Raw genomic sequence first — 12,656 nt, 5'->3', positions numbered from 1 at the left:
GGCGGATCTAGAAAAATATTCATGTTGTGTCCAGAAGGCAGCATGGAGATTTTAAGGAATGGCAGAAATATATGCTGATTCAATCACAAACAATAACATATATCAATATTTGCTTGTAAAATGAAAATATTTGAACTCAAAAACATGACATTATTGTGGCACATAAAACACTGAATAGAAATATCTAAAGGTGGCATTAGAAATCAATACATTGTTTTATTTCCAAATTTTCTTCATTGAAATTGCATTGTCTCTTACTCCATAACATATCATTAAATACATTTCTGTTTTGTAACACACTATTTTTAAAATTAATTAAAAGTTAGTTAGTTAAATTTGGGTGGCCAGGCTTTTTTAGGGTTGACCACCCTATGCCACCCCTGCTTGTCACCTTTTGGTATTTTTAACCATTTTTCTTCCATTTCACCAACACATTTTTTATTAGCTAAAGTTGACGATCTTCATCAGATATTTACATATTTACTGGAGGGTGAAACTGCTGTCAGACTGAGAACCAGAATAAGAATCAGGGGGTACATACTATAAGTCCTAAGACCAGTGGCAGTATGTAGAGTCTTGGCAGAGTTTCATCTGCAAAAGCGAGTGGAACAGACAGCAGCACCTGGAATAGCCCCAACAGGATAGTCACCACCTGCATGGACACAGAGATTGGGAGTTACACTCTGATCCTTTTAAATTTAAATAAAGTTGACTCCACTCATACTGACTGGTGTCCCAAGCTCACCGCAGTAGCTTCAGGGTCAAACCAGGTGAACAGGCGATGTAACCTGGGTCCAGCTGCCGGCCCCACCTCAGAGGCCATCTTACTGCACAACTGGAAGCTAAAGTCAGAGACAACTGAACAGTAGAAGGTGAAGGGGGGGGGGTCAAGAACGCTGTATATCAGTTACATCACATTATAGTCATTTGGCAGTAGGCATGCAGTAAGAGAGTGACCACAGCACTGACATCCTAGGTACACTACTATGACTAAAAGGATGCTTGGATAATGCTGCATAGCGTCAGACATAGGGCTGTGGATTTGATACCACAGCCTCCTGTGTTGTGGTGTCTACTAATATCCCTCTCTAATGTAAACTGTGAGCACCTGTTACAATGTTAACTTAAAGCCTTGCATTAAACATTTATGTTCCCTCTGATTTCCCCTACATTAAAACTTGCAGGTTGGATGAAAATGCAACGGTTCATTAAAGTGATTGCACTGTGGGAAGAAAATCTTGTCCAGGGAAATAATGTGGTCGTTAGAGAATAATGTCTGAACAGCTATAATGAGAGAGAAAGAGGAGCAGACTGTACTAGAAAAGAAGAATGAATACACCCAAAGAACAACAGACACACCACGTGATTATGACACACTTCACTGGAACTGCAGATGGCAAAGATAAGTGGGAAACCGCGAAAGCTAAGTTGTATTTGTGCAAGTGCACTCATGTGTGTTTCTGTTGCTGGACAGGGAAGAGGGAATTGAGAAATAGAGAAGAGAATGAGGTAGTGAAAGAGGGAAAAAAACGGAACAGAGAGTGAGTGTGTGAGTACGTTAGTTCATCAAAACCACATGTCAGAATCCTCTTAGGAAAGACAGGAATGCTGCAGGATGAGAAGCAGATGTGGTGGGGGGGTGGTGGAGTAAGAAAAGATTGGGGTCTGTGGGAGAGTGGGGGTCATGTTGATGATGAAATGGACTGACAAGGCCCTGTGGAAGTAAGGGGAAACTGTTTACCATTACTAATCTAGAAACAAAGTCACTAATTTTTCTTCACGCACACATTTGTCCATATGTTGGCACATTTGTATTTTCACTTAACCTCACAGTTATCAATGTGGGCCTTTTGGTCAGGGAGTTTGAGGATTTACTTTGAACTGGATCTCCATGTGGTTGTTTTCTGTGTCACAAAACAACAGAATTTGTAGGAAGTGCAATTCTAAATTTTTCTGTGTCAGCACAGAAATGCTGCAGGTATAGACCATGTGCATTAACGTACAGAGGTATATAAAGGTATAACGGTACAGGTATAGAAAGAGGGCATATCTATGTATGTATGTACAGACTGCGGTAACGAATTTCCTGTAAAGGACAATAAAGTATATTATTATTATTATTATTATTATTATTATTATTATTATTATATGTATAGGGTACAGATATACAGAATAAAGACAGGTTACATAGAGGTATAGACAAGGTAAATACAGGTATGACAGACAGGGCACCTACTAGTACAGACAGGGTATCTATGGGTATAGACAGAGGGTATACAAGGGTACAGAATACAGACGGTGCATATGGGTACAGACAGAAGACATACAGGTAGAACAGGGTACATATGGGCATAGACAGAGGGCATACATACATACATGCATAGACACAGACACGGTGCATGCGGGAAAGGCAGAGATGTATTTTGGTAAAACCATAGAAACCAGAGTTGTTATTCAGCTGCTGAACACAGGAGGCAAACTCTATGATACACAGTTATATGACACTATGAAGGTAAGAAGTCCCAAAATCCAACACCAGTGGAGATAGCAAGTGTCTGTCACTGACCGCACCAAGCTCTATCAACCTTAATGTGCCCAACACATTCTCGTCAACTAAAATTGTTGTACGGTGTGAAAACGACATATTATTATATTTTCCCATCTGATGTTGACCTAAATGAGGAATCTGACACAGTGTTTAAATCGTGCCAAAACAATAGAACGTTTCACTCTCCCACTTATGGTCCTAACATTTAAATAGTCATTGCGTGTCACAAAAAGCAGTGTGTCACTTACTTCGACTGCACAGATGCCTGAGACGTCTCCAGATGATACCAACAGAGCACTTTCCTTAAGTCCTTAATTTAGAGAAACGTATAAGGGTGAGAGCGCCGACAACAAAACGGTTTCTGGAACTGAAACTAGGAAAGGAAGGGAAGGAGGAGCTCTGCCAGATCTCATCCAGAGGCAGAGAACCCCCCCCCTTCTCTCTCGCCCTAATAAACACATCCCCGCACGAACCCGCTTGCCAAAAAAGAGAAGTCAGGGAGGCGCATTATAAATTCGGAGTGGTCGAGAGAAGCCCAAACTTATAAAGGAGGACATATTTGTTAACTAATCTCGAGAGGAACAGGTAGGAATAGAACATTTTGTGCTTTCTAATACCTTGACAACAACCTACATTTATCTTATCTTGTTTTAAGCTTACGCAATGCGCTCTAGTCCATTTGTGCGTAATGTGTGCGTAAACGTGAACGATCATCCAGACTGTGTGGCTCATCGTATCCCTGCAAGATGGTAGCAGCCGTAATAGTGCGGTGTAATGCTCTGACTGGACTCAGGCCGAGGTGGGAGATGGTGTTGGACACATCCCAGTATGTTTTCTGTCCAAAAATAAAGGCATTCTGTGCTCAATGCTACCTCCAACTGTATTTGATAAGATTGTTGTACAGTAACATGCTGCGCCACTGGATTATCATCATGTTCTATATCTGTAATACTGTGTAACACTGGGGATTTACCCTGGGGAAATAAACCTTTATCATATCAGAAGGTGGAGAAACAGAAGAGGAGACAATGTTTCCTCATGAAATGGTCCTTTGCTTTTAGAGAGGCAGCCAAATACAGCAACACAACAAACCCGGCACAAACCTGTTACAACTGGGGATAAAAATATATCATGTATCATGTTACAAGCATGCTGTGATCACTATTAGCTGTCACAAGTCTCCAGCTCACAGTCTTAAAGGACCATACCAATGAGTTTTAGATCATGTGTCCTTAAAGCCCCCCTCCAGTCAGAACTCAGTGTTTGTTCTTGTTCCTACAGTGTGTTGTTTGAATGGTGTCTGTGCAGAGTTTGGACACTAGAAGGATGTTGTTCACGGATTCATCGGCCTGCTTGAAAGGTGGAAAGGCTGTTGCTTTGTACTGCATTGAACATCTGATTCCTTCTACAGGGGCGGGGGGCCTGACCAGGCAGGATTTGCTGACAATCATCACAAAGGCGTACGGGGTGTTTGGAAAGTCCGAACCTGGGTCCAGTAGTGGGCACACTTAAAGTGGAAGGGTGGGAATGCATTAAAAGTGTCTAAAACGCAGGCAATATGGTCTTGGAAAAATGATTACGTTATAGTGGGAGGGACGTGATGTGTCTAGCTAAATTAGGCCTCAAACAAGATGTTTTCACGAACAGTTTGTTAAAAGCGTGGAGGAGTTTGTGTTCACATATCTGTTGGATCAACAACATAATTGTGGAACCCGGAGAGACATCAGGTAAGCTTCCAAGTAAGGCTCTGAGTTAAGGGGTGCAGGTGGAGGTGGTGAGAGGGTATGGTGCGCAGGAGGTCTATTGGCAGAAATGGAATATAATATTCACTCCGGACGGTAGTGGTTTGTCGCGATTAGTGTGGATGGAATTGACCTGAATACGTAAAGGAGATCATTGGTGTTTTTGTTCGACCGTTCAGGAGCATGCAGGGCTTGCCTTGTGGTGATGTAGCAGAGTGCCACTGAATATCGGGGGTGGTAACAACGACCGTGGAGCCTTTAGAGAAGTTCAAGAAGTGTGGGCATGATTTCATTGTCTGATCTCGAGGATAACGGCGGGGAGGCCAGTCTGCGGGGGGGGGGCCGGGTGGCGCCTGGGCGGGTCTCGGCTTCCGTAGGGTTTGCGAAATTTATGTCAACGAATGAACATGAGGACAATTCACTTTTGCTTATGTAATGCCGGTACTGTGTTTTTTTAAATAGTTAAAGCTAATAATAGCAGGTAAAGTGGCTAATAGCACTGAAGGGAGCGGAAGTGACCATATGCCTATCAACAATGTTCTGTATTGGTATTTGTAATTTCACTTTATTACGGCTTAGTAATGGATTCTATTTTTAGGTTTAAGGCATTTCTACCAATCGTGTGTGACAAAGCAGATTAATGTGGGCCCCTCAGGAAAAAGCCAAGCAGGCGCGACATCGAAAGAACAGTATAATGGAAGGAGTTGGGCATGGTAGCGGAGTCAGGGCGCAAGTTCTAAGGGGCCGCAAGTTATTGTACAATGATTGGCTTTGCTTGGACTTGCAGGGACATTTGGTCTCTGTTGAATGTGGGGAAAAGGCTACCATCTCTGTCATGCTGTTTGGAAGTGAGCTCATGATTGATCCTCTGGCGGATGATGGCGGTGTCGGTGCCAGGGATCTGACAGTGCAGGTGCTGGAGGATGTGGCGTTGTGAAGCTGATCGACAGCAGCAGGCTCGTGCGCGCTGCATACAGAGATGAGAGCACCAAAATGTCCGTGGGGGGGTTAGTACTCGTACACCGTTCTGAAAATAAGAATTGTTGTGTTTATGTTAACCGCGTGTGAGAATGAAGCTGTTTTACCTAGAGGAGGGCTGAGCATGGCTTGGAACACTATGGTTTTGCGACAGGTAGCCCTGACCGGCGACAAAACCAAGAAATTCCAGCTAAAATCAGGGGAAGATAGGTTCCTGGTTGGAGCCTTGACGCTTAGCACAGAAGACTGGGAAACCTAGCTGCCATCCCAAAAGTTAAAACCAATCAAAAACAAACAAAACAGAAAGTAAGTGTTAGTACATAAAACGCCCGCCCGACGCGTAGGAGTTTTACGTGTCCTCCAAAACCTACTAACGTACCTGCTAGTGTTGGTGGTGGGTCCTGGTAAGTGGAGTTTTGTTTGGTGGTGGTATGTGTGTGGTGAGGGTGTGAGTTCAGCGGTGAATGCTCGGGGGGCTGAGCTGGTCTGTCGCTACTCGCATTCCGTCTGCACTTCACTGAGGCCAACTGGAGGGTGGTCAGGGCTGGGAGTTCCTTGGGCTGGAGGTGGCCCCTGAATGGTGGAGTCTTGTGTTTGTGTGGTGTGTGTGTGGGTGTGGTGGTGTGGTGTGGAGAGAGGAGAGAGAGAGAAGAGAGAGGAGAGAGAGAGAGAGAGAGAGTCTTATTCTGGCTTTTTCATCCTGTTTCTGATCTTTGATTTCTGCCGTAAAAAGGAAAAAAAGTAACAGACACAACCTTTAAAGTCTGTTGGTTTTAAGTATTTGTTGATGTAAAGTGTAGTGTTCCTCTGTGCTCCCAGGGTTCATCAGCAGCAGGAAAGTGGTCCCGGCAAAATCATCTTGGACAAGGCACTGCACCATGAAGATTGTGAGGTTTAATAAACAACACGTACACACAACAAATGGCAGAATAGACAGTGGCTGTGTATGACAGTATATATAAAATGAAACAGAGTTCCAAGTCTGAAAATGAAACTATACCATGCCAGTCTTCTGAGAGAGAGCCGACTTGGCTCACTTAAATTATGAGCTCAGTAAACAGTTTCCTAATGAGTTTATGGTCCTTCAATCTCTAGTTTCAGGTCTTCTTCCATACAACATAATGATTTTGGCGTGGCTAACTTGTGATATTTGACAGGTCATTCTCCAGTGAGGTCGTCCACTCAATGCACCAAACTCAGATCAACTGTCAAACTAGGCAGTTGTTGATCAAATATGAAAATCAAGATTACGTTAATTCTGTTATTTCTCTCCTAAAATTGTTTCAAAAACATATTATGTACTGTTTATTATAATAAAGATTGTGATGTGAACCAGGCGAGCGCCATTGTTCCTGCTACTGAAAACTGCGCGCCAATTGAAACAGATCAACTCACAGTACGTGGCATAAGGCCGAAATTGAGGACTTAAAATTAAATTTTACGTATTTTTTTTTATGTATTTAAGCTTGCAGTAACGTAACTTTATAAAAATGTTTTTGTATATTTGTGGAATTTCACGTATATCCTGACAGTAGTACTCGAGACAATAATCTGTGAAACAATCAAGTTCTCGCTCCTAGTGCATCCTGATGGCACTTGTAGAAATCCACCGGGCCTGAACGAACCGAACAACAACCATTCAAACCAATATACTGTCAACAACCCCATTACTTCCGTTCCGAAACAGCGCATTAAAGCCGGCTGCGTTCTCCTACAACGTGCACAGTTCCACGCAGAGAGCGTGATCGCTACCATGGCAGCTTCAGAGCTCACCGCTGGACAGCCTGTCCATGGAAAATTTAATCATCGTCATTTAATTAATATATAGTTAAACATAAATGTGAGAGTGGTAACCCAAAAGCATGTGTGGTTTGGTTTACCATAGAGAGAGAGAGAGAGAGACTGGGAAGACGTGCGCGGCTTTGCTTGTAAAATAGGCGAGACATCATCTCTAGTGAAGTGTCCCACAATCCATCCCGCTAAACATCAGCAACAACCAACTCACCACAACACAGAGTCCAGCACAAAGCAAGCTAACATTACACAGAAAGCTTAAATACTATCTTGATAGTGTTAGGTTAGCTAATCTCAGATGATTGCTAGCTTAGCTAATATAGCAAAACTAATGCAGCCTAGCTTCATCACAAAACTCCTGGGCTTATCTGCTGGCTTGCCGTTTGCAGGTCAGGAGCGGGCAAGCCCGTGCCGGGATAACGTTATTCAGCAGGGGGCTGGGTTGCAGCTGGCTTGCTGGCTTAACCTTTGCTGCTCATTAACGTTATCGCTTAGTAAAATATATCTGAGTGGATATGTTAGTTGGCTATGGATAGCTTGCAAATTGCTTTAACCAAGCTTAATTGGTTGCTTCATAGTGATGGCTTGGTGGGGGATTGGCAAGCTAGTTAGTAGCATGGAGTCAATTAAGTCAAATTAAATAGGACATTGCAGATAGTACGCTAATCTCTTAAATAATGATTTGTCATTTCTTTCAAGTTTTGTCACTTTTTGGCCGATGTCATGGATGATGTGCTCGCTAATGCACTGTGTCACGACCGGTGAACAGTTCGCTGACTGCAGTTCACTTAAAACGGCCACTGGTGTCACAGTAAACAGTTTCTGAAAGTTAATATAGAACTTTAGGTAAAATCAATAACTGTTACATAAACACAAAACTATTATTATACAAATTTTTAACTTTGCCCACAACTGAATAAAATCGTGTATTGTCCCATAGCAACTGTAGATACATGGGAGGCCTCCTCACTGTGTTGTCTTGCAAATATTCACACATCCGAAATCTTTGTGACAGGAAAAAATACTGCTTGTTGGTTTATACTACTGCAGCTGGTGCTCTATATCTTACACTAATACTTCTCCTGCTCACTTTAAAAGATGAAATGTTTTGTGTGTGCTTTTTCAGCTGCAGGTTGTGTTTTGATAAGTGAAGCGTGGTGTTCGCAGCTGTGCGTTCAGTGTGCTGTGATTATTAATTCTCTGTGGACAATAGACCCAGAACATTGTGACTACCCTGCGAACCAACAGTGCCGCAGAACCACTGTCTCTGAGAAGCACTATGCACGGTCGGTACCATCAGCTTATTTATCCTGCTCGTCAGTGTTCCTTCTTGACTTCCTACGTGTTGCTGTTTAATGCTGTTATGTGCAGAAGTTTGACACTAGAAGGAAGTGTTTTCAATTCATCTACTGAAAGTGGAAAGTTTCTCTGTACTCATTGAACATCTGATTTTAAGGAGCGGGGTTTACCAGCAGGATTTATCAGTCCTGGTCCAGTATGCAACCTGTACAGTGTGATCCAGCAGGAAAACTTGAAATAACATTTGCATATTCAGAGATTCTGGGATTTAATTTTCTGGGATAATGAGGTAGAAGGAGTAGATAACTTTCTAACTTTTTTAAGTATTTAAATGTGGAAATTAGACAGAATTTTTTTCACTCTTCTGGAGACTGAATATCTGTAGAACAGTTGGAGGGCAGCAGGTCAGGGACACACTGGCTCTCTGAAATAATGATGACTTTGAAAATAAAGTGCTGACTCTCAGCTTTATTTGGCGGGTGTGTACACACGTCCTGCAGTTTTAGGGAATAGAAAGCAACTGAACCAGTACACATTAACTTGAATATATAGTAATCATATTGTCTTGCATATACTTATAAAGCATGTTTATGCATGAAAATGGTTCGTGCTACACTAACTGTTTATATATTCCTGTGTTTTTATGTGTTTATGATTTCCGAACTTGGTTTTGTAAAAGACAGTGTTGGTAGGCATCTCCTGCTATAATGCTACCAAGCAACTCTGTGCCGTGACAAAAAAAAATATTTCTAAGTATAGTGCAGTGAATGCAGTGGACCACTTAAATAAATGCATTGTTGCAAGATAAAACTTCTAATTTACTGAGTTAGATAAACCTTTTAATTGAATTGTCTTGACATAAATAAAACTAGTTGAAACAAGTTAATTTTTATGGGTAGTCTAATCAATTTAATTGTCTTTTGATTGTTGAAGGAAAGCTATTTCCCCTAACTCAATGTAGTACATTAGCTGAACATAATTACCATAACTCGTAACATTTTTTTGCACCAAAACATTTGTTTTTAGTGCGATAACAACATCTATAGTGTATAATACAGCATCAGTATACAGCACAAACTCCTCTAGAATTTTAAAATGCTCAGTATTGCACACTGAATGAGCTCATTACAATGACATATACAGTTTACGAGTTATGTAATGCATTAAAGCCTAATACCCATTTGCTCCCATTGGCTCTACAGGAGAACTCAGACAATAAATGAACATCAGTAACTTTAATAGGATTATAAAGTCATCCAAAAGTGATACCACTCTTCATTAATGTACACAGCAATTGCATCCATTTCTTCAGGATATGATTCTGGAGTTACTTAGTTTTAAATCAGTTTCCTGACTGTGTGAACAGAAGTCACTTGGTATCCTAAGGTGACTCTGACAGACCTGAATTGACATGCCCATTTCTAGTTTCTGTGTCTGTTTTTGCCTTCAGTCTGGCCTGCAGAAGTGAAACACACCATGTTTAATTGAATTGAGGTCAGTTTGAAAAGCTTGGCCAGTCAGTAACATTCCACTGGATGCCACTAAAAAGTCCTTAGTTGCTTTGTCTGTATCACAGCCCGCTCCTTTGTCCCAAACTGGGGGTGTGTGTTCTACATTACATCACATTAATTCAGCTGACACTTTTATCTGAAGCGACTTACAACAAGTGTTGTTTTACAATAGAAACCATATGTGTTATAAAACACAAAGAAATACAGAAAAGGGGGTGGGAGCTCATGTATTTACAGTCAGTGGGTGAGGCAATGTGAATATAACAACATTTAAGAACAGGAAGCGCCTTACAATCTCATCACATAGTAAAAGGGTCTCTGAAAGGAATCATGCTCATTATAAATCAGAGATCTTTACTGAGGTCTGTGTGAGGCCTCAGTGAGGATTTTGATATCAGTGTTATGCTATAATCCAAGATGTTTTCATCTCTATATTTCCTATGTTTGTGCTATCTTATAGATCTGGGGATCTATAAGTGAATCTTGCCTGATTACCTATTTACTATGTGGTGAAATTGTAATGCTTCCTGTTTTAATGTTCCTTTTTCATCATAGCGCTACATTTCCCAAGAGGTGGAGCTTCTGCAGCCAGGATGAACAAATAATAAAATTAAATAAAAAAATGAAAATAATAATAATAATAATAATAATAATAATAATAATAGTAATAATACAAGCTGTCTTTTTAAACTGCCACATTGTCAGTGTTAAAATGTATAGTCAAATGTGTCTTTCATGTTTTAAGATTTAATGTTAAATGCTGATTGTGATGGTTTTCTGATGTATGTTTGTTTTTGTGAACAAATTGTAGCATTCAGAGAAATAAAATCACACAGAAGTGAGGTAGAATTAAAAGAATAAAAGACCGCCATCAGTAAAAACAAGTACCAACAATTAAACAGATAAAACATATTGCAAAACTAACCGCACCAGGGCAAATTGTTTTAAACAATTAAAAGATCAAAAATTAAAATACCCATTGCAATACTAATACAATAGATAAGACATGATGGAAAATTAAACAGTGTGCTAGAATACATAAAAGGCTTTTTTAATAAGATATGTTTTAGGAAGTGATTTTAAAGATGTCACCGATTCAGCAAGCCTTAGACTCTTGGGCACGGAGTTCGGTCTCCTTTGGTCCTGAGCCTGGACTCAGGAACAGCCAGCAGAGCCCTGGCCGAGGATCTGAGACTGCGCCCTGGCTCATAGGAGTGCAGCAATTTAGCAATGTCGGTGCCGGCTAAACCATGAAGTGCTTTATAGGTCCAGGTGCAGGTCCATTGCTGTATTTTGTACGCTCTGATGAAGGTCAGCCAGCCTGAAAGCTTGCTAAATAAAGGGATATGGATCTAAGTGTGGCAGAAATCCACCCAGCACCATAACAAAGATTTAGCAGGGTAGGTCTTGTCCTCCTGCATAGCTATAAATGAAATAAAATAAAACTCACTGAATGCCAGTAAATTACATTTATATGCAACTGCTGATAAAACCAATCAATCCATAATCTATCCTCCCCGATGCCCTACCAGCTGCTGGCAGAATGAGTCTGCTGTCATACCTATTGAATGTGTTGTGTGTGTTGTAATGGCAAAAGTCAACATGAGTGCTGTGTGTCTTTTACAACAGAGGCTGAGCAAAGGAGTGAAGTCGTCCCTCCTCCTCTTCACCCTGGCCCAGACGGTCATCTCTGCCATCCTCTGCTTCCTCCTCTTCAGACAGAGACACAACTTCGGACAGTACACTGTAAGACTCCGACTCTTTCTCCTAATTAGCAAAGACCTGATTAACCTAATTCTTCTTTTTATTCATATTTTTACATAGCCTGGCATGACCTTAAAGAGTCCCTCTGCTCAACAATGTGTTTTTCTTATGTTTATGTCATCTAAAATGTTAGACCTTGGCTTTGTTGACTTATATGAGATTAATGAGATGTTTTCACATTCCTCTACGGAAGGGAGAGATAGCTGTGCACGTCCCTAAAATCCTAGATTCAAACATACCGTGGGCAAGCTAGATTTGGCATGTGACAAATTTGAAAAGCCAATCGCTGTCTAACGAAAACATGGAAACCTGGAACCTGGAGGAGTGAGACCAATCACACACTGGTTAGAAACCACACACTCAAAGTTCTGCCATTCACCCTCCCTTCATTGGATTTTGAGACTCTGTGTAGTTCAGGTGATGGCACGGGACTCCAGAGAGTTTAATTCGGATTTCTCAAAGGCATCTTGAGTTATAAATATGTGATAGGCCACGTCCACTTGCACCAATCGAAACGGCACTTGAGATTTTGGTGAATACTTGTCCCCAGAGCATGCACACCTAAATCATAAAACTCTTTCCACTGGTTTTTCAGGTACACATTTGTGGCATTTGTGGCGCCCCCTGGGGGTCGAGCTCAAAATGCTCGGGTACACGTCTTCCCACAGACTGAAGATATCTTTTATTATCTTTTCTCAATGTATGATGTTTTTAGGCCGATCTTGCTCATTTATAATAGGAATCTGTATCTTGGTCCCTCCATGGTGGATACCTGATTGATCGAGTAAAAAAGTACAGACAGCAAGAGTTAGCACTAGCATGGTGAAAGTTTTGACAGCAAACATGGCAGAAAGTGCAGTTTTTGGATGTAAACTTCCCTACTGTTGGGCGCCCGGTTACCTCAGTCTGTAGAGCTGGCGACCCATATACGCTGCAGCGGCTTCCCACTTCTGTATCACCTTCCTTATATCGGATGGATCTAAGGAGTAGAGCAGCGAGTAGGAATGAGAGAGAAAATGT

The 12,656-nt window shown here is 41.4% G+C and overlaps 1 protein-coding gene and 1 long non-coding RNA gene across 3 annotated transcripts in view; one reads left to right on the top strand and one right to left on the bottom strand.

Moving 5' to 3' along the window:
- The window catches only part of si:dkey-9i23.16 (uncharacterized protein LOC571915 homolog), a 6,529-nt gene extending 3,516 nt beyond the window's left edge, over positions 1-3,013 (bottom strand). Inside the window, exons 1-3 of one of the 2 annotated variants that reach the window (XM_035660204.1) lie at positions 2,797-3,013; positions 746-858; positions 542-652 (exon numbers count right to left, since the gene is read on the bottom strand). In XM_035660204.1, the coding sequence (XP_035516097.1) occupies positions 542-652; positions 746-823 (189 nt within the window). In that variant the 5' untranslated portion in view covers positions 824-858; positions 2,797-3,013. The remainder of the gene's footprint in view (positions 1-541; positions 653-745; positions 859-2,796) is intronic. The other variant, XM_035660203.1, reaches the window with a different exon arrangement.
- Positions 3,014-6,106: 3,093 nt separating this feature from the next.
- The window catches only part of LOC118326405, a 22,356-nt gene continuing 15,806 nt past the window's right edge, over positions 6,107-12,656 (top strand). Inside the window, exons 1-4 of the long non-coding RNA XR_004796639.1 lie at positions 6,107-6,155; positions 8,189-8,194; positions 11,502-11,618; positions 12,038-12,042. This is a non-coding gene — a long non-coding RNA (uncharacterized LOC118326405). The remainder of the gene's footprint in view (positions 6,156-8,188; positions 8,195-11,501; positions 11,619-12,037; positions 12,043-12,656) is intronic.

The sequence above is a fragment of the Morone saxatilis genome, unplaced genomic scaffold (assembly GCF_004916995.1).
Source record: "Morone saxatilis isolate NCDOM2014 unplaced genomic scaffold, NCSU_SB_2.0 Contig17, whole genome shotgun sequence".
In the NCBI taxonomy this organism is placed as follows: domain Eukaryota; kingdom Metazoa; phylum Chordata; class Actinopteri; family Moronidae; genus Morone; species Morone saxatilis.
Note: the sequence above shows the minus strand (reverse complement) of the source record. Positions and strands in the feature narration are given on the sequence as shown.